At 39.3% G+C, this 25,018-nt stretch overlaps 2 protein-coding genes across 3 annotated transcripts in view; one reads left to right on the forward strand and one right to left on the reverse strand.

Annotated features, from left to right (window-relative positions):
- Nucleotides 1-245: 245 nt before the first annotated feature.
- On the forward strand, nucleotides 246-16,773 carry LOC139130154 (uncharacterized). Its single transcript, XM_070695885.1, has 5 exons — nucleotides 246-409; nucleotides 7,210-8,463; nucleotides 10,892-10,987; nucleotides 12,159-12,530; nucleotides 14,109-16,773. Exons 2-5 carry the CDS (start codon nucleotides 7,215-7,217, stop codon nucleotides 14,174-14,176), a joined length of 1,785 nt encoding a protein of 594 aa, XP_070551986.1. The 5' UTR covers nucleotides 246-409; nucleotides 7,210-7,214; the 3' UTR covers nucleotides 14,177-16,773.
- Nucleotides 16,774-21,125: 4,352 nt separating this feature from the next.
- LOC139130155 (uncharacterized) overlaps nucleotides 21,126-25,018 on the reverse strand; it is a 13,445-nt gene continuing 9,552 nt past the window's right edge. For both annotated transcript variants that reach the window (XM_070695887.1, XM_070695886.1), the window contains exon 5: nucleotides 21,126-24,807. In XM_070695887.1, the coding sequence (XP_070551988.1) occupies nucleotides 24,737-24,807 (71 nt within the window). In that variant the 3' untranslated portion in view covers nucleotides 21,126-24,736. The remainder of the gene's footprint in view (nucleotides 24,808-25,018) is intronic.

Consider the following 25,018-nt stretch of genomic DNA (forward strand, 5'->3'; position numbering starts at 1 on the left):
ATAAGCGATAACAGTATTGACAATTGAAATAAAGTCAGAAGTATCAATGTGGTCGCGTGTACAGGGAGTTTTAGCAAGCTAAGTTTCAGTGAATATTACTTTTCTCGAGTCACTGGCCTTGACTGGCCAGATAGCTCACAGAGTTGACAGGCGCCCTCAGTGGCCATGTTTGTTTCATTTCAATAATCCATATGCTAATTTCAAGCTCGCCCACATCGCCTGCACAGCGCTGACATCTACATGGGCTGATCAAAGTCACGTGACCTATTTACCAACGAAGAAATGTTTGCGATGAAATTGCGCCAGCTATAATGGAGAAATGAACGACCCGTAGACTGTTTATCCTCTTATGGGAATTTCTCCTGGATTGCCTGATTTCAGAGCCGTACATGGGCACCTTCATTTCTAGGTGAGTTTCGAAATCGTCAACACTTGACACCGACACCTACGCCATGGTCTGGGGTCGAGGCAGAATCACTCACGGCACGGGGATTATCCAATATGTCATACGTCATAGTTTTGCGTGTCCTCAAATACCTCACCGACGGCAATGTTGACGTCAGTGAACCGTGTCTATCGAAGGCGATTAACAAAAGTAAAAAGTGTCCGATTTTGATTAGGTCTACCAAAACGCCCGCCGTGATCGACATGGAGTATAAACACCGTCAAAGCAAGCTTGTTGTCCTCACCATTTTTTATAAAGATACTTCCTGTTTAATTGTTAACCAGTAACTGGCCGACTGGCCAAGCGCTGCAGGGCTTCAAATCTTTCATGAGCGTCTGAGTTCGGTTTCAAACGAGCTTCGTTCACTGCAAATTTCTGCACAACATATAAAATGAAAAGTAGCCAAGGAAACATGGCTTCTGCAGTTCTGGCCATTATGATCGCAAAGCTAGCACTCAGATACATTCGTTTTTTGATTATCTTGGTCGTTTTTTAAGCGTCCCAGGTTCATGATGTGTAGTAAATTTACTGCTTTAACAAATTTGCTTAGATCAATATCAACCACACTGATCGGATTTGGACTGCGAAAATTGGGCAATGACTTCAGTATTTTGTTTATGTTACCTCGATAGTGCGAGCAATCGGTCACATGTTTCAATGTTATTTAAAAACAACATACGCCAAGTACAATGCTGTTATCCTTATTGCGCATGCGTAACCTCTGACTCTGGAACATTCAATTCAGCTTTTTAATATCAAACGCCATGTTGCATTGTATACTTGAAATATTTTGTTATTGTTGATAAGGCCCTGCTTTGGCATCGAGCACTGTAAATGCGTATGTGTAGTTTATGTTATTCTATGTATACATATGATATGTAAATTATTGTATTATATATTGTTCTTGATTATGATTGTTTATGTATTATATATATATATATATATATATATATATATATATATATATATATATATATATATATATTAAAGTTGCAATTAAGTTTTGTAATTTCGTGACTGTTTCTCTATTTTGATTTTAATGTTGTTATCACAGATATCCATTGAGAGCTCTAATATCAACGAACAATTTGTCAGCCTAAGTTGGTTTGGTTTTAAGGTGTACGATTTGACAAAACGCAGTTTCTGAATTCTTCGCTTTTATGATGACCTCCTTAATGACCTGATTGTAGATTTGTTCCGTGTGATGTTAGACGTTTTACTGAGAAAGCAAACAAAAAAACAACCCCCCAAATATTGAATGTTCTGATAAATGCCTATATTATAATAAAGTGATAGCCCACATTGAAGTTTTGGCAATGACATAAATGAATAAACCTAGATAAACGAAGTCAATGAAAAGTAACAGGAGACGATAGTACAAACATTGATCGGAGGAACTGAGAGGTGTCATCTTAAGGCCGATCATAACACCGAACATTGAAAGCGAAAGTAAAGATTTATCGCATGTGCAGGCCTTAGTTTCTGAAAAAAAAAAGAACTCTGTGTACACTGTACATTTTCCCAATGCATTGTTTGGCTGCCGACTGTATCCTAAATGCATGCTGCATGATTTCTGTAATTGGCTGATAGGTTGGTTTCAGCATACTTGAGAAGTTCTTAACACAGTGTCATCGCACTTTTATTTAGATGTGCAACGTATGAGAGAGAGAGAGAGAGAGAGAGAGAGAGAGAGAGAGAGAGAGAGAGAGAGATTATCTCTCTAATGTGAAACTACTTATAACACAGAAGATACATCATAATGATAACATCGTCAAACGTGAATGGATGATGATTACATATCGTGAAGCAAGAGCTGAACTGTTCATTGTGGTTGATCGATCAAACCATGACGTCAGACATTGTACCATGATGTCAACATGGGTTGACTGAGTGGTACTGTTTCACTTCAATCATCGCCTTTAATTATGAATTCAATTTTTCGTATGTATTTAACACACGCACATGAAAATACAAAATTGTGCCATTTTTTAGCTTCTGTAAAATTAATTGAAGCGGAAGCTAATTAACTCCTCAGTTTATGAGACAGCCAACAATGAACATTGCATAATGTTATGTCACGTAAGCGGTTGCCATTAGTGCCACAACGGTTTAATATTTAACTTCAAGACTTCGTGAATGGTGTCCTTATGTGACCGTCTACAGATGCCATGTTCTATAGTCTGCCCAACGCCCACGCACGAGCAGGCATTCCTCAAAGGTGTTGCAGTATACGACGGGGTGGATCATAGTTTTTTTCCTCGAGTTTTTTTCCTCGACGCCTTTGGCGTGACGTCATGGAATCGAGCCTGCACGCTCCTCGTCGGTGACCTCAACCTCATCGGCCACAATGGCGTGCATACGTATAGCTCCAAACGCGTGAAGAAGCCGTTTTATTTTTTCCCATTCTCTGCTAACTGGCTCTTTGCACGTAACAACCAAGGCAGGTGGGTTTATCGATTGCCTACGTCAGTGCACAGCTCAATAAATACCTCGCTTCGGCACAGGACAAAACTGGTACCTCTGTAAATCAAAAGAAGGTCACGTGAGCGCATTGTGTGGTGACATGATTGACCCTTGCGGTGACTGCTGTAGTGTTCTGGAATATTTCAATTCTTGTCATTGAATTTACGAGGTGACGGACAGCAGAAATATGAATCTAAACTTAGCAATATTTCGTACAGCCGTACCCATAAAACACGATTAGAACTAATTTTGGAGAATTGGATTTTCATATTTTTCAAATATCTCAAAAGTGTTAGGTGCCCTATGGCTAAATGTTGCAATATTAATTACTCATAAAGTACAAGTGTATAACTTAAAAAAAAAACCCAGATGAGCTTACATTTGCAGACTAAACTGACATTACTTCACCATCCAATTATCCCAAATTAGTACCAATCGTGTTCAACAAGTCTTTATGCATTAATATTCATGTGTTTCAGTGTAATGATCGTTATCAAAGTTACATCTTGGCCACTTTTAGACGTGTTCTGTTTTGTTTTTCGTGTCTTTGGCTTTACTTTGTTAACGCGAATTAGAAGCATTTCGAAGACGATCTGTAAAAATTCTACAAACGACTTGATGCTGTCGTCACAGATTCTTTGCCAAGTATCATGAATTAGATTGAAAAAGAATGACGTTAGCGTGACGACAGGAACTGACTGAAGTGAAATGATTGCGTCATGGCGTGGTATTACGTGTGTAACTCTAGGAATGGTATCCTGCTAAGCGCATATCGTTGAACTCCGTACAGTGATAGAATGATAATTGTGCAGAAACATTGTCAGTGGAAAATTCGACCCTCTGTCCCATCGAGGATATGACCTGAATCCATTGAACCCAACCCCGATGGTCGCTTCTGTCAAAAATGAAGTGAACAATATCGTGTAAAAATTCCACCATTTTGTCTTTTCCAGTCATATAATTACACTCAATACAGAGCGTATATCATGTTGCATGCACCGGCAATTGAAAACACTGCCACGTCGTCATGTTTATTTGTGGCATTCCTTGTAGCAATACTTGAGGTGTTTGTCGTCCACTAGAAGTACCTTCCTCAACTGCCCACATATTGGAATGGGCGTCATTCTCTGGCTTTGCCAATGTGTAAAGTGCAATATTACCTAAACAAAAATGATTTCTTGTCGCCATATTGGTGTGCATCTGTCAAAATATACGTCACCAATTAGCCTTTGATTTCTCAGCTGAGGGTGTCGGTTGAACATAAACCAATATGGAAGTCCCGACACTTTACACGGAAGAAAATAATACGGAACACGGAACACGGAAAAAAACACTTAAAGTGCAACAAGTTGTGATTTGCTGCCCTGTAATATGTCAGTAACTTGTTTGGTTAGTTTAGCTAAACTGATATCTGGTAGGTTCGTGACATTTCTGCAAAAATTCTACACAGCTTTCGAAAGGTCGTGACCCGAGTGGCATTTTACCGTCTCCGACAGGTCACGTCAGCTGTCAGTCAAAACTATTCAGTCTATGGATACCGTTTACAATTTGTCTCGTTACTGACGCTAACTGCATGCCAAGAGACCAGACGTTTGAACTCAAAGGCCAGTTTGTAAACAAGAAATTAAAGAAATGACAAAACTCTCGTAAAGTACATTTTGCACTGCTCAGATTTTAATAACGGCTGTTTAAGGAAGCATGCACGTCGGGGACAGATATTCGGACTTCCAAACTTGTACATTTGTTTCTGATCTACAACTTGTTGGTGCTCACTTTAAAGCTCCTGGAGTAAGAAATATTTTCACTATCTTTGTTTTTCGAAAATTTAATTGTTTTTTATCCATAGAGATAACACAGGAATTTCGGCCATTTTGAATTTCAAGTATCAGTAAATGTCAGTTAATTTCTCTAGTACCAGACTTAGCATGACCAACCCTGATTTTTGTTCATGTTTTGGTAAGAGTATGGTTGCAAATTTCATTGGGGAAAGTTTCAGCAAATGTTAAAGTTTTTCACTTTCGAGGCCGCACACAAGCTTAACTGTGAACGTTTTGTCAACTATTCACTCTTTGTCTATGTTCTTTCCGGGTAAAAACGCCCTAAATCCTGTCATTCTCCCCAGTGCTGTAATGTGTTATTTTGTGTTAACTTCCTCTAATGATCGTTAAAGAGAGTTTTTGCTTATCAGCGCATGCTGACATCCGGTACTATTACTAGCTTGATCCCGAATCAAAATACCTAAGATAAGAAATTTAGTGTTTGCACTGTGGAGAGTGAAATATTTTTGAGTTCTGACTGAAAAAAGAAGATTACATTTACTCAATGCTTTCACGATAGCCTCATGAGAAATAGCAACCTCATAATCCCACACGCATATTTCATAAATGTTATAAACCCGCAATACTCGTAGTTCATAGAAAACCTGAAGGGAAGGGGATCGTTCCGTCTGCGGCTGCGCGTATGGCACCCATACCGTGTCTGTTGCTGTGGCACAACATATCCAATATCTCGGATGCATATTCAAACATTTAAAATGGCGGCAGTACCGAAACTGCTGATCGGGGCCGAAGCAGCTTCATATAGACGAACAGACGCAAGTAAAGTTTTATGCAAAATCCTGTAGTAATTTGAACACCGCATCATATGCTGAATTTGCTTGACATTTGCTCGACATTCATCGCCAGTTTCTGGGAAGAGGCAATGTTTATCAACAGCAAAGTCGCGCAGCCGCAGACAGGACGACCCATCCCTTTTAAAGAAAGCAAATATTTTTGAGAGTGTATAGACCAATATATTGGTGACACTGTTAAAAATAGTTATTGTAACGATTTATCTGCATATTGCACATGATATACATGTATTTTGTTGGCGAGGCGAATGTCGAAAGCTACAACTGCTGCTGGTATCCCTTCAGTCAATTGGTAGTTATCGGCCTACAACTGACTTGAATGAGGCATAGAAGATTTTAATTTGATATTTGATATCATACCCAATCATTAGCTCATATTTGGTATGTATATAAATACCAAAAAGAGCTTGTATGGTGAGTCTGTGGCGTCTGTATGTATGTATGTATGTATGTATGTATGTATGTATGTATGTATGTATGTATAATAATAATAATAATATTTTTATTGCTTGCTTGTAAATATAGGATTTACATCACATTTGTGGCAATAAAAGTGTGATACAAAAATAAGTTAAAATTTTCTTCAATAAAGATAAAGTATTACAGTATAATAATAGTAGCTAATAATAAATATAACTAGGTATTTCTTTGTTTATATAAAGTGAAAATATAATCAGCAAGTTGTTCATTAAAAGATAACTCTTGTTTTGTTAGTAGAGAAATAAGCTGATTTTCAGTATCGTCGTTTGGGAAATTGATTTTACTGAAAAAGTACTTTCTTTGGACTTTGTATTTCTGACAGACTAATAAAAAGTGTGTTTCATCTTCAATACTGTTGGTGTTACACTGATTGCAGTATCTTTCAGTAATTGGGGTTTTTGGAACAGTGTGTCTCCCTTTTTCAATTGCTATAGATCATGATTGCTAATGCGAAGTTTGGTGAGCAATTTTCTTTTCTCACCTTGCAACTGTGTTAAGTAGGGTTCTAATCTAAAATTACGTTTTTATTTGGCATACATTCTTAGTTTACTATTTTCATCAGTGATCAACTTTTCCCAAAAGACTTCATAATTGTTTGTTAAATTTGTTTTCATTAAACCAGTTATAACTTTGTGGTGTTTAAGTGATGGAGCTTTATCAAGGAGAAAGTCCATTCCATTGTCTTTAATTAAAGCACTTAAACAGTTAAACCAGGATCTATTGTTAGTGTTGTTTACCATTTGCTCCAGAAAAGCTTCTTTAGCAAGATTACAATGTGGCAGTTGTACGATATGATGCCAGTGTTTAACAATATTAAGTTTGATCTCAAGTAGAAGTGGAAATTGTCCCTCACCCCTCACAGCGGCATTACAAGCTTGTCTATTACACTGTAAAATATGTATGTATGTATGTATGTATGTATGTATGTATGTATGTATGTATGTATGTATGTATGTATGTATGTATGTATGTATGTATGTATGTATGTATGTATGGATGGATGGATGGATGTATGTATGTATGTATGTATGTATGTATGTATGTATGTATGTATGTATGTATGTATGTATGTATGTATGTATGTATGTATGTATGTATGTATGTATGTATGTGCGGATGTATGTTTTATATTTTGTTGTCGCTTATTTATGAACAGCTCTTGCTATTTATGTGTTTATTTTTTTTCAAATAGGCAACATGGCCCCCGGTGTACTAATAGTTAACGAATGGTGGGGAGGTGCTCTCCATGGTGGAGTCGCTGCTGCTACGAGACTCATAGCCCGGATGGTGCAAGCCATGGGAATGGATGCATACTGCACCATCTTGCACAGCAACACCGACATCGAAACCGAGGCCGAGAAAGTTGGCGTGAAGGTGTTGATACGGCCCGACCCCCAGGGTCGTCTGCGATTTAGGAAGCCTCACCCGGACTGGCTGCTCGCCCACGAGGTGTACTTTCCCGACTTCAAGACACTGGAAGAGATCAAAGTTGTGATTGGCTACGGCCTTGTGACATCAGACGCGGCTCTCAGGATCAAGAACACCTTGTTCCCCACTGCCGCCTTCTTCCTGGTCAACATGTGGGCGCTGAACGACGCCACCCCTAGGACGCTTGGCTACGACCTGGACGAATTCATAGTTCGCTGTGAGCTACTTGTGGAGGAAAGCTTGGCAGCTGATGCCATCTTTTCGTTTGGAAGCAAATCCTTCCAGTGTTTCCACGCCAGGTACAGTGACGTTTTCCAATCCAAGCACCATCCTCTCCTTCCCTTGCCCGAATGTGAATTCTACACCCTGGAGCCAAATCCAAAGATTTCCGAAGATGAAGAGATTCACATCTTGTCGGCTCTTCAAGGAGATGACTTGCGGGAACTGGACGCTATCAACATCCTGGCTCACGCCATCAATAAAGTGGCCAGAGCGTGCCCGGATAGGAAGTTCAAGTGGAAGATCCTCGGGGTACCTGCGGCCAAGGAGGACTATGTTCTTTCGGTTCTGCGGCCAGACCCTCTGGTGACTGTGTTCCCACTACCTACGCCAAACGAGGAGGACATCAAAATGGAGCTGAACCGATCCCACGTGGTCTTGGTGGCTCCGAGATCCGGGCTGTCGCTGCAGTTCGCGCTGACGGCCATGGCAGCCGGCGTGCCCATCATCGTGCCCAGGGCCTGGGACTGCCACGCCATGATCAAGGACCACCTCAGCCCCTTCGAATCGGACCTGGCAGTCAGCATGAAGACGAGCACCAATGCTCTGAAGAAGAGGATGATTGACATCTTCGACAGCTACGAGTCTGCAAGGCGGAAAGCCATCGAAGTGAAGGAGGCGCTGAAAACGGACGCAGGACGATCGATCGCCGAAAAGAACAGGGAGTTCGTGAAGTTGATGCTCCGAGCTTGTGGCGAGGAGGAACCCTCGGAAGAACGGATGACTTCAATCATCGCAAGTATGTAACTAAGTCACACCTGAATGCCAGTGACTCTATTTCTTATGGTTGTTTTTTAGTCTGATTAATATCAGATGTAGAGATATGGCATACACTAAAGGCAGGGAGAGCTGCAAAGAATAAAGCGAAAGAGGACTCATAGATTGGGTTTTCTTGCCTGTCTTAGGGCGTCTATGTTCAAAAATCGAAACGTACACTTCAAGATGATGACGAATGGCAAGATGGCTGAGTTGCACCACCACTTTTCAGTCCTTCCATTCGTCATGAAAAGGTTTAGGGACCCTCTCAGATTGTCGCACAAGTTCAAGAAACGAAATTTCTTCGTTTAGATCAAAACCCCCTCCCCTAAACGAAAGTTCAAAAGTGCGAAATGTTGATGTCTGCCTGAGAGAACAATGTACTGAGAATTATGCGTCTCGTGAAGACAGCAGTATTCAGTGTTGTTTTGTCAACACAGTGAGAGTGAAATGACAAGGTGTGGTTAGAGCAGGCAGACACTTCTAGCACATTTAAAAATAATACTTTTTATTTTCATAACTTGATGAATGTTTAGGATACAATGTTACTGTCGGTATATTGTATTAGGGACACGAACGAGGTAGAAAACAATTACTCTAAACTTTGATGCCACGAGTGTGCAATTTTTGTTTACAAAGAACCTGTGATCACTAAATAAAAGTGCCGAAAGTAAAGTTCGCCAATTGAATGGAGGTCGAACCCCTCCCCCGTAAACGAATGAATTTCGCCTTTTGAACCACCGTCCGGACGGTGTTTGAACTTATGCGACAACCTGACGACGGTCCCCTACAGTAGCTGTGATGTCTTGATATCATATGTCATCATTTCATGGTCGTCTTTGAAAGATAATCAGCGCTGTTAAAGTGAAATCTGTGTAACGTTCCCTCGATGGCAGGTCACTGGTAAAGTTATGTAGGAAGGCCTAAATGACGTAACATGCCGTTTATAAAAATAATGACGTCATTCAATTATTCGCGTGATACCGTCAACTTTATAAATGTATATATTAAATGACGCCACAGGGGAGACTTATGGCCCGAGGAACGGGTTTCGTTCAAACACGAAACGAAAGTGAACGAAGCAATGTCAAAAGACGTGGGATTTATAGAGGAAGGCCATTGAAAGAAAATTCTTTGTTTGCCGTCCTTGGATTTTTGAAAAACCTAAGCTTACCAGCCAGCCGGGGAAAAACAATCACAGAAGAAAAACAAACAAGTGTATAAACATAAGCTAAATTTTCATGTTTTTTAAATAGTATTTTTATTTGTAACATTTGTTTTCTTAATTTCCTCTGAAAATCTACCATCACCAGGACGGCAAGCAAAGAACTTTGCCTAATGCGTGTAAGCACGAAAAGTAGGTTGTGCAGAGAGTTTTAGCGTTTGTTTTCTTTTTTCCGTTCTTATCAAAATTATTGAACTGTTAAAATGCAAGACAACTGTAACAGGCTGTATGCAATAGAGGAATTAGGTCACATATACAGTGCCTGAAATTACTGAATTTTATGTCGGCTCACGCAGAAAGAGTGAGCTCTCAAAATGGCATAGGTACTGCTGAAGTTCAAAAGCAAATGTTGGGGAGTGAGTTCTGTGCAGGTTAGAGTGAAGGCCGCTGCCCGGGTCGACTTCTGCTTGTCGCGTAGCCGCCTAAATGTAACCCGCAAGCGAGTGTACACATATGCATGATCATGCTGGTCGTATTCAAAATATGGCCCAGCTTTTTCTACTTCATCATACGCCCACGCATTCTCACATTGCCAAGCTACGGCTCATTGCAAACAGCTCAGGTCACAGGTCGGTCTGCTCAGGTCACACAGTTCGGTAATTTCAATGGCCTGCTTTGCACGCGGAAGCGACATGGCACTCAAAGAGCACAATCATCGGTTCTCCTGTACCTTCATGACCCTTAACCCCCCCCCCCCCCCCCAGGTCTACTGAGTTTCGTTACAGCCGCTTCGCATTTTCATAGCGAGGTGAATATTCGTACAGGAATGGGTGACATCACCACCAACGACGTCGATGCCACTTGAGGACCTGAAAAAATTGCGTTTCGAAATTTCAGTCGTCCCTCTACCTTGCAGTCGCTAATCAGGTGGCAGGCTTTTACCGATGTCTCAAAGTAGAGATAACGACAATTCCTACCTGTTAAAAATTGGAAAATTTTGGATCTCTGTGAATTTTTAAATAAAAATGTGAATAGCAGTACCATGAATACACTCGGAAGTCACTGCTTAGAATAGTAACCGACATAAAACATCTAAAATGCCCTCGGTCATTTTCCCGCCCAAATAATCCTCCATAGTAAGCCGTAGAATGACAAGATTTCAAAGTGAAAGACATTAGTTTTTTTCAAATTTCTTTCCTGTCGCACTGTTAATTTTTCCTCTTATTTCTTGAATTTCGCTTCACAGAGTTACTGCCGTCTGAAGAGGAGAACGATGAAAACGCACCTGGCGCCGCCAAGAAAGAGAGCGCCACCGCCAAGAGGAAACGAAAGAGAAGCTTCGGTGAGAACTCGTCAATTATTTTCAAGTGTGGTCCCAGAAACCATAAATTCAGCCTGGTGATTTCTGTAATACAAGAAAACTTGAATTTTATTCACATTTCGGTTTGGGAATGTCTTTACTCTAACTATTTATGGAAAACTCAACAGTCGTAATCAGCGCGTGCGTTGCTATTAAAAATCCCTGAAGCTATCGTTTAAAAGTCAACATAGTCAATGTACAGACGTTATACATCGTTCAACTCATAACGATCAGAAAATTGGACATGGCCATTGGTTTTAATGGTAATATTTGTGCAATTCCGTGTTTACCCGATCAACATTTGGCCATGTAAGTCGGCGTCCTTAATATGAAGTACATGGATTTTTCACCGCCGAATGATGTCATGCTAGTGAAATAAGTAATGAGCATTGTTATTGAGCGCATAGATTTAGAGAAGACAAAATACAATTTTAGGCGCCAGAATTTGCTGTTTTTCGTGTTCTTTTTATACCACAGTCACTTTTTAGCTTCAACTGAAACTAAGCGTACGCCACCATGGCACATAGCTCAGTGGTGGCAACTCACAGGAAAGGCTGGGTACCCATGCTTGTTCCGCAAAATTTCAAAACACTCCTTTACTTTGGATGTTTCAACAAAAAACACCCTTATTATGAGAGATATAGGAGAGGAACAAACCAGAAAACATAATCCCCAAGTTATTAAATCTAGGAATGGCTGAGATAATTGCAAATACAGTTACAACGTATCGATGTTGTACAGAGCAATGGCATTGTCGTGACACATCAATGTAGTCTATTGTTGTCGTCTGTACCAGCTTACCTCCATTACAGTCTGGAGCAACATGATAAGTTTTGGGGAAAAATTGTATATAATCACATCCTGATTGGAACATTTCATTTTCAATTCATAACGCTGTATTGAACATCTACAATTTTATTCATCAGATTTCAAAGGGTTATTCTAATCCTTTCTCGGCCATCCTTTGCATAATAAGTACCCCTTATCGTGTTTTCCAGATGATGCACAAACAACTTTCCGTTTTCCGTGATATTTGGGGAACACGCATGGGGGGCAGGGGGTACCCATTTTCCCTGAGAGTGCCACTGCCGGGCTTGGAGCCTGCATTTATCTTTGGTTGTACACGGTTCAGTAATCTTGCGTTCTCATGCAGGTGAAGTCGGCTTGAAAGTGCGCACCAAGGGGGGCGTGCCGAAGAAAGGAAAGACGATGTCCGAGGCGGACCAGGAGCTCTTCGGCCGACTGGTGACGGAGCGCGACCCGGACGAGGACGACAACGAGGCCCGGGAGAGCGGGCGGAACAAGAGAGGCAGCGGCGGGATCACGTTCGTGATGGACTGCCGAAGTGTCGACGCCCTGGAGTGTCTGTGGCAGGAGTACCAGCAGGAAAAGCTGAATAAATTGATGGAAGAAACTCTAATCACTGATGCAACTCGACAGCAGATCGGTGTCTATCACTGGTCGCTAAGAACATTTATCAACTATGAGGAGTACCACCAGTGCCGGACAGAGCTCCGAGAGAAAGGTAGATAGATAGTATTCTCTTCACAAACAATAGTTTTCTCGACATTCAGAGAATACCCTCGCCGGTATTTTTTATAATTATTAGATCTTTTATCAGTGTTCGAAATAACGCCTGTCCGGCAGTCCGAGACTGGCTATTTTTCCACCGGACTGGTAAAATAAAAAAGTTACCAGTCCGTCGGACAGGTTGAATTCAGCGTGGGGTCGACAATTAACTTTGGCCGATCATACTTCATAGACCGTTATGTGATACTGGCCGTCCTGGATAGCGCCGCCAACGGTATCTTTGGCCCCCTCCTCAGTTCATGTATTGCAAGTAAGAAACAAGCCGATTGTACAAAATGACGCATGACCTCGAAAATCAACCAATCAAAGTAGATTTTGCATGAGTTTCAAAGTACTGTGGCAATCGACAATAACACGTAATTGCGCAGTGGTAAGTTTTGAGGAATTATGAACCGCTATTATCTAGCAACTCTCTCGGCTAAACGAAGAACACCGGAGGAAACCTTACGGGCAAACAGGGAGTATGATGCCACGAAATGTAAGAGAACAATTGTTCAGTCATGGAAAATTGAATTTAAAGATTGGTTAGTCACCGACAATAGTGCCCGCCAGCAGAAGTTGTACTGCAAATTATGCAGAACTGTGTACGCGCCCATTGACTAAAAACATGCTGACAAGTACAAAAAAACATACTCGAATGGTTCATTCGTGAGAGGCTTTACAAATCTCAGACACGAGGCTCTGAAAACACATGAAACTTCAGAGGGGCACAAATATGCCAAGCAATACCTCGATGCAAAAAATGCTGCTCCAAGTGACTCGGTAGTGGAAAAGATACTGCAATCGATGAACACTGCAACATTTAATAAGCTGTCTAAACTATTCAGAAACGCTCATGCTCATGCAAAACTGTACATTGTGTAGCTGTTCTCTCCCAGACTCATGACTTTAAATATTATGATTGTATTCTGTCATACATAGAAACTGACAATACGCATTGTGAATACAAAGTAAAGTACTCAAGCATTGTGCAGTATGTACCTTGCAATTGATGTTTGTTTACAAATGAAGGTTATTTAAAGAGAAAGATTATTCCATCTTCATTTATTCACAAACAAGGTAATAGCCTATTAGGCCTACAGTATAGGTAACTCTTACTTGTATGTGATTATGTTTAATTGCAATGCATAATATCAGGACTGGCAAGTTTTTGGCAGGACAGGCAACTTTTTAAAGTTACCAGTCCTGTTGACTGGTTGATATTTTCCACGAATTTCGAACACTGCTTTTATCAAGTAATTAATCTTGGAAATTACAGAAGTCGATTATTTGAGAATACAGAAATTCTTCATCGATGGAATCAAAGCATATGTGAATAAACGCGCCCTAAAAACTATTAACTATTAGCAACAAATAATAGCGGTCTATTATTTTGATACTAAAATAGTGATATTTGGTCGGTTCGATCAACAAAAGAGCATTTCGCATGTATGTTATAAACTTTGATTTGGAATCAGATTGCGTTGCTATTTTCATTGTCCAACATAACCATGCTGTGCCTATCCTGTTTCAGCACGAGCGAAGGCAGCGGCAGAAGCAGCGGAAGCCGACCGTGCCGCCAGAGAAAACCTCAGAGTCTGAGGAGAGCAGGCCTAGCAACAAACAAACAAACAAACAAACAGACCGGAATGTCGAAAGATGTCTGCAAAGAACTCGAGTTCTGTCACGTCAGAGACACGAATTGCTCTCTTATCAACTGTAAAATAGTTTATGATTGAGAGCAATTTCAAGGAGAATATGTGTTGTCATATCTCGTTGACGAATTGAATTAATGCCTTTTTTATGACGTGTCTGGGAAAATCTAGCTGTAATTAGGTAATTGCCAATAAGGAAGTATAACAGAACCGGCTCAAAAGACGCGTATTAAAACTCAAACATTGCATGTAGTGAACAATGAACAGTATTAACCGCGACCGCCGGTGATTTGAGTTTGGAGTATAATCAAAGACGATGCCGAGGATTGAGAATTTGGTCAATTTTATGTGGAAAAGATATATCTGAAGTTGACTTCATCACGGTCCACTGGGAAATTTGCGTGTATGCTCGGACAGGGAAATACAGAAGAATAATCCAGTGCGTGTGTGAAAAAAGCTAGTATTGAGAAGTACAAGCCGTTCCACAGACAATTAAACTCGTCTCGGTGAAATAACCTTCAAACATTGACCTTTGAACCCGAGATTTGAGTAAATCACAGCTCATATAGAGAAGAAATACTTTTGTCAAAAATGTTACAAAGAATGCTTTTATCCATCAAATGGTTTCTTTTAGTGATAACGATCATTGCTAGAATGATCTTCTGATATGTTTGTTTGTTAGAGCTTTCTCTCTCTCTCTCTCTCTCTCTCTCTCTCTCTCTCTCTCTCTCTCTCTCTCTCTCTCTCTCTCTCTCTCTCTCTCTCTCTCTCTCTCTCTCTCTCTCTCTCTCTGTCGCTGTCTCTCTCTCTCTCCATTTTTTCTAGTTTTACATAAAGACCTGTCATCATCGCTAACATCGTATGCTTACTGCGTGAGCAAAATCCACGGAATATTGTACATGCTTAACGAATTAATCGCCGGTTTTACAGGCTGAGAACATGGTTGGATGTCTTGGACAGCTGCTATTGAATCAGGTCATTGATTCATCTGAGTTGAGAACTCTACAGCTTGGCCTTGGTCCAAAGTTGTTTGCTACATGTCCTTGCTCCTTTCAAATTTGTATATGAAAATCGTCATCTATGTTTGGGATGCACGATGTCGTTTTCCAAACCATATATAAACTTGAATCCTGAAGTCACATCGCCCTTGTTAATTTTTAACCCCTTCTACCCCATTTCCCTCTCTAGAGGCCCAACTTTACAACAGAAAACAATGGGATTGGTTCAAACCATAGTGGTGAAAGGGTTAATAGTTACCATTGTTTTTCTGCGACTTGGTTCTTCAGAGGTGCGACGGATGTGGTAAATTTAGTGCAAGTGTTTGCAGTCGAGGGCGTACTTTCTTGTAGCCATGACTTTCACTGATAGCACTCCGTGTTCTCCCAACAACCACGAGCGAGAGATTGGAAAAGTTTTGCAGATGACACTTATCGTATTTGCCTCGTAGGGGTGTCAGATCATCAAAACTTCACAGTTTCATTGCCCTCTTGAAATTTTCTAAATAATAAAAGAAATCTGTTGGCGTGCTAGACAATTTTTCTACCACCGGCTCTCTAAGTTTGGGATAGATATTAGACGTAACGTCGGACGAATGTTTGATAAATTTGTACGAAATGCCGTATAAATAAGTTCAATATACATACATATTAAATATAGACTAAGAGAGACACTTGAATAGGCCGTCTACATAGGTCACTTTCGCTTGAATATTGAAAAGTTGTAGTCGGCTGCTTGGCTCGTCTTAACAATTTCCACGGGCGTTGTGATTTGAATCAGTGTCTTCTCTGTATTAGGATAGGCGATACAGGTATCGACAGACGAACCTTCCAGAAAGAACGAGTCCCGAACCGTGTGAGAATTTCTAAAAAATGTGTCCTTTTCAATATCCGTGGGTACACGAAAACAAATAAGCATGTTGAAGAACATTTTTACAAGTAGAACGTGTTATTGCTAAGGCGAACTTTCAGTCAAAATCTTGTTTTTGAATTTCGTAATATTGCATAGTCTGTTTTGTATTGGATATTTTTTGATCAGGCTTACATATAACTCAGTTACAAGCAGTTAATTCAATGCATAGGTGTAACTACACTAATAGGACAACGTTAGGCCTGGACAAAGTCAATCGCTCAAATAATAGACAGGAAAAACGTATACTTCTGAGATTACGGACCGAATAAAGCGAAAGCCTGCCACAGTACTACACTGGGGGTCGATTAGCTATGTTGACACTCACCATATACAGACATTTATCATTATGTAGTTGAATTTTTTTAAAAAGTTTTTCGACATATATTTGGAATCGCGTCCTTCAAACATTGCACCCGGTTTTTGTTTTGTTTTTGTTATAGTCCGTAGTTCGAGGGTCAATTAGTAACAGCCACATGTACATACGTCACTCATACCCCAGTCGGTAGCGCAGACTATATCGATGTGGCGCATCCGTCGCTTGCTTTTGCGAAACAAAAATGAATTTTGACACAATTTACAGAAAGCAATCTATTGTAAATAAAAAAAATGACAATAAAGCTCTATCCAAATCACAGACCTGCCATGCCTGTGACGTCTGGTTCTTGGTGTGTTCTCTGTGCATGTATGTACACGCATTGGTGCTTGTGACGTCATACATTCCTCTATATTTTTACATACAAATCTTGCTGAGTGGGCGAACAGCCGACATTTTTTTATTGTCTCTCATAAAATGTTATGCCTAGGCAGTCCTATATCGCAGTTCTGCTGACAGAATTAAAAGAGTTCAGTAGTTGTTCACTTCCATGTAGCATGCTGTGCTCAACCTGCTGGGCCCGATAGTGCCCACAGGTGCCTGGAGTTACCTGCGTGCACAGTCACCTGTGGTCTATTCCGCTCTGCGTCTATGCGCCCTATAGACGTGTGTACATTATGCCTGAGAAGAAGGCATAATGTACACACGTCTATGGGGCGAAGAGACGCAGAGCGAAATAGACCACAGGTGACTGTGCTGTGTGGTATACATAGAGGGAAGGGGCCCATTCTCTCTATGTATACTACTACACTGGCAACTCCAGGCACCTGTGGTAGTGCACAAGTGAAATATATCCGACTGGCTACACTGTTGAAGAGGTGTGTCCGCGCACAATCAGAACGTGTACTCGGAAGCGGTCGGAAAGTCACATGATTAGACAAATACAACACGAAACTATGCTGGGTACGACTAAGTTTAATGTGTTTCCAAGGAAATGGCCAAGGTCACTTCCTGTAGTCAATATGGTCTCCAACATGACCGCAAAATGGTTGTACGTTCAAAGCGCTTTTTAAATGCTATCGAGGTTTTTACGACAGGTGGTTGAAAACGATATTCGGAGCTATGTTTTTGTTTCGCTTGACACTCACTGCAGACTCGTGTCCTAACGTACCGACACTTGTTCGGAATGTCAATTGCCTCTATAGGGGGATCTCTCCAATTCCCGTGATGCAACTTCTCGTGATGACCATATACATGATATATTACAGTTCTAAAGTTAACAGTGCATTGCACGTTACAAGACATGTTTAGCTCTATATCACCGTCTTGTTAACCCGAAATTAGCATGACAAGAATTCATACTTAAGTTAGGTGAGCAAGAAGTGTGTAAATTTATGGAAATTTTTGCCATTTTCAAAACCTCAACAGAATGGAACTCAACCCAGGCTGGATCAATTACGTGGAAAGTTTCACAACTCATAAATATATAATAAACGGCATTTTTGTTTGGCAGTAAAGTTTTAACACTTGTGAAAATAAGAGTTATTTCAATTTCGCTAATCTCTTCTTTAATGTCAGTCTTTCGATTCCTGCCATTCAAATAATGCAAAACAAAATAGCTATTTAAATTATCGCGATCCCTTTCCGTCGTGATAGCGCAGGCGCAGTGCTCTATTGAAACTCTTAGGAAGGATACGAATCGAAGTCTACGTAACCCCAGTTGGTTTCACTCTCGAAGCGCTGGTGATAATGGAGGCGACTGGATGTTAATTAAAATTACGGTGCATTTTGCTTTCGATTTCATAGAATTCGACAACATGACAAGCGCAGACAACAACAGATATGTGAACTCTCAAAATTTACCGTTCCTTTTAAGGTCTGGAGATTTGTGGACACATTTTGAATCTTGCAGAGGAAATTGACTTTACTATCGCCGTCTTTTAATTTTTTATAGTATCCCACTGATATAGTCACAGGGAATTGAGTAATCTTCTTGTTGTTGTTGTTGTTGTTGTTGTTGTTGTTGTTGTTGTTGTTGTTGTTGTTATTGTTGTTGTTGATGGTGATGATGATGATGATGATGATGACGATAATAAAAAATATTAAAAAACAATGTGTCATTCCTTGCTGTTGTTTGTCGATGTTGTAGATAATTGTAAAAGAAAACTGTAATCGTGACAAAAAACGACGTAGGTCGCCCAACGTCACTCCCGTCCTATTATACAACCAAGGGTGGAATCGAGATGCCCCTGATCAAGGCTCATCAGCCACCTTCAAAGCCCAGAAAAAACACTCCATTCACGAGCGATCGATTGAAATGTGCTATCATAGGCACTGAAATTTATCTCACTGACCTAATTTGGGCTTCACTTGAACTACCGACCTGCAAACGAGTGGAAAAACGGCGATTTCCAAGTCGTACCCGGTCAAAATCGATCACATTTGAACTTCCCGGTCGATAGTGATGGCTCTGTCGTCACTGCCATCACTATCGACCGGGAAGTTCAAATGTGATCGATTTTGACCGGGTACGACTTGGAAATCGCCGTTTTTTAATATTTTTATTATCGTCATCATCATCATCATCACCATCAACAACAGCAACAACAACAACAACAACAAGATATTACTCAGTTCCCTGTGATATAGTGCGACGTCTCGCAAGAACCTATATGTTAGCACCGGAGAAGTGTTCGCGCACAGTTCAGTTCGACTTCAGATGAAACTGCAACATTTTGTTCGAACTTTCCGAAAGCGCACCAAAATGGACAGATGCATTTGAATATTCCATATCGTTCCACTGAATTTTATACCGGGCCAAGGGTAACTCGGATAGCAATGATCAGACATAGCCACTTTGGACAACTGAGTTTATTTACGCAAAAAACCTGAACACTTTATGAAAAATACATGCCTGAAGTTTGTACGCATCAATATTAAGTGCAAGGAGGCAAATCTCGCGTCTTCCTCCATGACCTGTATATTATATCCACCAAAATCTTCTAACGTATAAGCTTAGTTATGGCTACAGTCCCTGATTATAAATGTAAAAGAAAAGGAATTTTTGGGTTGTATCACAGTCACCTGTGGTCTATATTCCGCACTGCGTCTATGCGCCCGATAGACGTGTGTAAGCTTACATATGCCGGAGAAGAACCAAGTCAGGAAACCAAATGGCTATTTCGTGTAGGGACTAAGCATATATGTACACACGTCTACGAAACGCATAGACACAGAGCAGAAAAGACCACAGGTAACTGTGGTTGTATGTACTGTCAGCAGGAAACGTTTTGCTCGATATTAGGAACACTATGTATTTGTGGACGATGGCATGTATTGCCCGCCGTAAACGCCAACCAAAGTATTACAGTATATACTACAAAGGTAATAAATGGATAATGACCTTTGACCCTTGGAGGTGAGACAGGTATTTGACGTGGCAACATTACAACGACCAATTAGGCTTCGGACCTGTGCTTTATCAGATATCATGGCGCCCATTACTCTTTATGTTGACAGGCTACAAACTGCATAAAATTTGCAACTTTTGAAGAAGCTATAGGGACCTCAAAGTTTACTGATAATATACATGTGGCAGGGAAAGTTGTTTCCAGCATTTTGATCATGACCATGTACCTATAATAAAATCTGAAGAACAAAAAGCCGCACAAACTATGGTCTTTCGGCGGTTATCTGATCGGAAGTGCTGAGCAAGGATGCCATTTTGCTTTTTTATGCAGTTTCAATCATGTTTCTCAGTTAAATATTTACTCTATGTCTATTTGGTCTCGAGAGAGAAAGTTACACATCCGGTACTGGTGGATACTACATCCTACAGGTCAAGATCAGAACCACCTTCTAACACAAATCTCGATGTCATGAACACAGGGACTGAATGTGTTATTTGGGAGTATATATATATATATATATATATATATATATATATATATATATATATATATATATATATATATATATATATATATATATATATATATATATATAAGAAGATCAGAACCACCTAATACAAATCTCGATGTCATAAAAACGGACTGAATGTGTTATTTGGGAGTATATATATATATATATATACTAGTTAGAGTATATATATATATATATATATATATATATATATATTATTTAAGAACTTGGGTTGAAACACACTACCACACCTGGTTGTTAGGTTCCAAACGTATTTATTATACCTCAAACACAACGTTTCGCTCTAAATTTAGAGCTTCTTCAGATGTTTTCTAAATTTAGAGCGAAACGTTGTGTTTGAGGTATAATAAATACGTTTGGAACCTAACAACCAGTGTGGTAGTGTGTTTCAACCCAAGTTTCTTCTATCTTCACCCCATTCCACGCTCCCCTGGGGATCACCTGAATTCCTACAGTTTCTTATATATATATATATATATATATATATATATATATATATATATATATATATATATATATATATATATGTGTGTTGTGTGTGTGTGTGTGTGTGGTCCATCTCACCATCTCTGGTATGTGAATTACTAGTCATTTATTCTCAAATAGAGAAAGATATTTCCTATGTAAGCGACTCCCATGCCACACTGTCAATGTGAAAACATTTAAATGCAACATAACAACCAATCACACAACCAATTAATTGTGCAAATCATTGGACTACAAAAACAGGCAGTACTTATGAATTAATTCATTTATTCATTATGAAAACAATTTTCAAAGTAGCAGTGAGGCGATTGGCCATGACACATCAAGCTAACATCTGTTCCTGTCTTTCCAAGTTTCATCCTTTTTTTTAACCCTTTCACCACAATGGTTCGGTCCAAAACTGTTAATCTCAATGGTGAAGATGGGCCTTTGAACGAGTAAAATGGGGGTGACAGAGTTAAGGCTTCCAAGAACAAAATGATAACAGAGTGAGTGAGCTCAGTGAGCTCACTGACTCACGGTGTGTCTTGGTTGTGATTGGTCAGCTAGGAAATGAGGAATTGTTGATCAAAATTGTTGGATAGCTGTTATGCTACAGTATTTACATAAACTGATATCAGAAGACTCAAACCATATGATATATATTTTTTCACACTGATGAATGCAAAAACTTAACACAGACTATAGTATATGAAGTATGAACCTTTCTATGGATCAATTAAGTCACAAAATAAAAAAAAAACTCTGATCTAAATGCTGGTATCGTTGCCATGGTACCCACTATAAAATCTCTCTAATACATGTACTATGTGATTAAAAACAGGATGTCAGATCTATAGGTCTCTCTTGGATGATATCTTCACTTGAAGTAAATACGCTAAGCATCATTACAAACCATCAAGACAAGAACACAATTCTAGTTTTAGCAAATTGGAAAATCACACTGGATCGGGATGGGAAGTCAGCTGTCTAGGAAATGCATCATGGGTAATCTGCAAAATGGCTAGAATTCCCCGCAATAATTTTTTTTTTGATATTTCTCGAGAAGGTCACCAATGAGCCAAGAGCAAGTTGTACATATAAGAAGAAAACCTATCATCATGGCAAAGTATGGCTGTCAGGGATAAGATTTGTACATTTTGATAATATTTTCAAATTTTAAATAATCCATAATAAAGTGAGAATCATCTGACTCTCAGAAACATTATCTTATCTTTGATGTCTTTGTATCTAAAAATACAATCTTCAGTACTCCGATAGATTTAGTAAAAGTTACAATTTCAAGTTGACTTAAAGTGCTTTAATTTCTTATGACCAGCAAAGTTAAATATATACTACCATTACTAGTAAAACACCATGAATATGATTTTTTTCTGCTTATTTCAAGTTAATGGTTGAAGCCATGGTTAATATTTTTTGTTTTTCTCAAAAATGAGCTATTCTGCGTCAAATGCTGTGCTAAACTGCCGGGCACTGACTGCATTCACTGTGTTCACAATGCAGGGTATATACCTATACACGTGACTATTTGATCACTGGCAGAATGAGATATCTGACTTATCTTGCCTCATCCGGCAAAGTCTTGGGGTCAATGAATATTCATCATCGATAAAAACTCATTATCTTCAGATTTGCATACTGAAAAATACTCTCAAACACACTTTGCATAAATCAATGCTAAACTATTACCGGTACATGCTTCTGGCTGTAACAGTTAGGGGGCCTTCCTAAAGCAAAAATACCCTCTAGGCTAATGGTAAATTTCAAAGCTGCTTTGATTGCCTTGAAAGTACTATAATAAAACTATTTTGGAGTCAAAAAATATTTGATCAAAGATTGACAGAGTTTGAGAATATTATACCTTTAAGTAGAGCAAGAACTAAGAATGTTAACAATATTTAATGATAAGAAATCTATGATTCTTGTCTAGTACTGTGATGATAAAATTCAAAAGTAACAATTTTAAGATCCAAAAATTCAATGTTAACCTAAAAAACTAAAGAAAACAAGTTTTAACCCTTTGAGTGCTGTACTTTTTGCCGCCTAAATTTTAGTGCAGCATTTTACCAATTTTTAGGAATTTTTCTGTAATTGTTTTGATAATTTTTGAGCAAAAGGGCACAACTTTTCATTGACTACAATTTTTTATCAAAATTTTGGGAAAAATCTGAAAACAAATTTTCTTGATCCTAAAAAATTGTCTGCATTATATGTTATGAAGGTGACTAAAGTTGACTTTTAGCACTTGACGGGTTAAGAATGTGTGAGTGAGAGTACAAAGCACTGTGATTGACATGCTAGCTGGTTCTTTTTTGTTTTGTTTATGTCACTGCATAATTGACCAAATAAAGAAATAAAAAGATAACAGACTGCACTACTGTGTAAAATATCCATTTGCTATGATATGCCAACCTAAAACTACAACACACACTGTGTGCCCCTCTAAGTCAATATTCTGTACTTTTCATCGCTACTGAACACACACAGCAGCTGGGTGTGTGGTGCCGCGAAAGAAAGATAAAATATCAAATGTATATAAACGTAAGTAATCACTACAAGACGATATACCACTGACTAAAAGTGTTCTCTTTGATTCATATCACACATTACCTTTATTGGTGGTCTGGGGAAGACTCGGGGGGAAATTTCAAGAAGTTTCAAACTTGCATCAAAGAATTTAGAAATCTTTAAAAGTCAGAGGGTACCGTACACTGACAATTCTAAGTGAGATATTTTGTTGCCGCCATCTACCATATTGAGGTGAATCACAGATGACATTTTTGACTTCAGATAGCTCTAAGGCTCAAGGTAAGGCAAATTCATTGATTAGTTAATCTATACAAAATGGATGAGATTCGGCAGAACCTTAGTTTAGAGGACAAACCATTGTAGATTAGGGGGAGTGCAGGATGCAGAGTTGAACATTTGTCTTTGCTTTCCAAACTTAGAAAAATTTTTCTTTCTGTATAATTGTGTACCCCTCATTTCCACTCATTTTTTTCTGATTTCAAAAAAATATTTTTCTTTTCAAAAATTAGCATATACATCTGAAAATTTTTCTTCCTGATGTTGTTTGCTTTGCACATTTTTCCTGTTTTTAACCACCCTACTCTTTTAAGGTCTAATCGTCCATCCTCTTCTAAGAAAAGTGGTTTGTCTTTCACATGGAGTAACCCAAAGGTCAAAGGTTAGATTCCACTAATGACTAATGATTGTTGGTCTTGTATGATAATTTACTAGTTTTTGCCAACTTGCCGCCATTCTTCTTGATACAGTCGCATGAAATCATACATGAAGAGGTGAAAATGACAAATTCAAAGTTGCTTGGTGTCTTCACCTTTCACGGTCAGAATTTGGTAAAATCATTGTTGTTTCCAATGGTCAGGATCAATCCATTCTATGAGAGACGGGGGTGAACAGGTTCAGACAGAAAATTCTCACAGTTTTTCACTTCAGTGGCCGAGAGGGGGAGTTGATGCTATAAAAGTGCTAACGACAATGTGTAAGTAGATATTGGTGATACATCTCGTCATGAATGAATGCAAATTTACTCTGACTGATATACTTGAAGTCACACTGGAAAATGATGGGAACCCCCACCCCCATCCCCCATTTCTTACACATAGGATGTCTCATTCCATGGAAAAAACAATGCATGCCAGAACCAAATTTTGGCAGCGAGAGTGTTTGAGCTGGAAACAAAAGTCAAAGTCTGTCCTTCAAAGACAAAAGTAAAAGTACATAATGTATACTTGTAATATGTGGGCAAAGTTTTGGAGATTTTATGTGCTCTGTTACTATGGTTATACAATATCTATATTGCTGTGGTTATCTGATGTTCTACGTAACTATGGTTATCTACAGATCTTCATCTTCCATTTTCTCTTCCGCAGCAGGATCTTCGATTTCCACAACTTCAGCAGCATCACCTAACAGTGGAAGAGAATTGACAAGAAATGAGAAAACGCAAAATCACTGTAAATCATTCCATGGAAAGGAAGTGCAGTCATTTCAACAACACTGCAGTTTTGAGACTGCACATGTCCCCATTCATGTAAGAAGTGGTTTTAAAATACTTTCTTAAACACCTTCATATTACCCTCCATCAAATTGTCAATCCGCAGCTTAGATATCAGTATA

Source organism: Ptychodera flava, chromosome 3, assembly GCF_041260155.1.
Source record: "Ptychodera flava strain L36383 chromosome 3, AS_Pfla_20210202, whole genome shotgun sequence".
NCBI lineage: Eukaryota > Metazoa > Hemichordata > Enteropneusta > Ptychoderidae > Ptychodera > Ptychodera flava.

Excerpts from the sequence above, each read along its gene's own strand:
- LOC139130154 (XM_070695885.1), top strand. The coding sequence starts at position 7,215 with ATGGCCCCCGGTGTACTAATAGTTAACGAATGGTGGGGAGGTGCTCTC. Across the intron at positions 8,464-10,891 it reads GATGACTTCAATCATCGCAA|AGTTACTGCCGTCTGAAGAG; the intron begins GTATGTAACTAA and ends TTCGCTTCACAG. Across the intron at positions 12,531-14,108 it reads GACAGAGCTCCGAGAGAAAG|CACGAGCGAAGGCAGCGGCA; the intron begins GTAGATAGATAG and ends ATCCTGTTTCAG.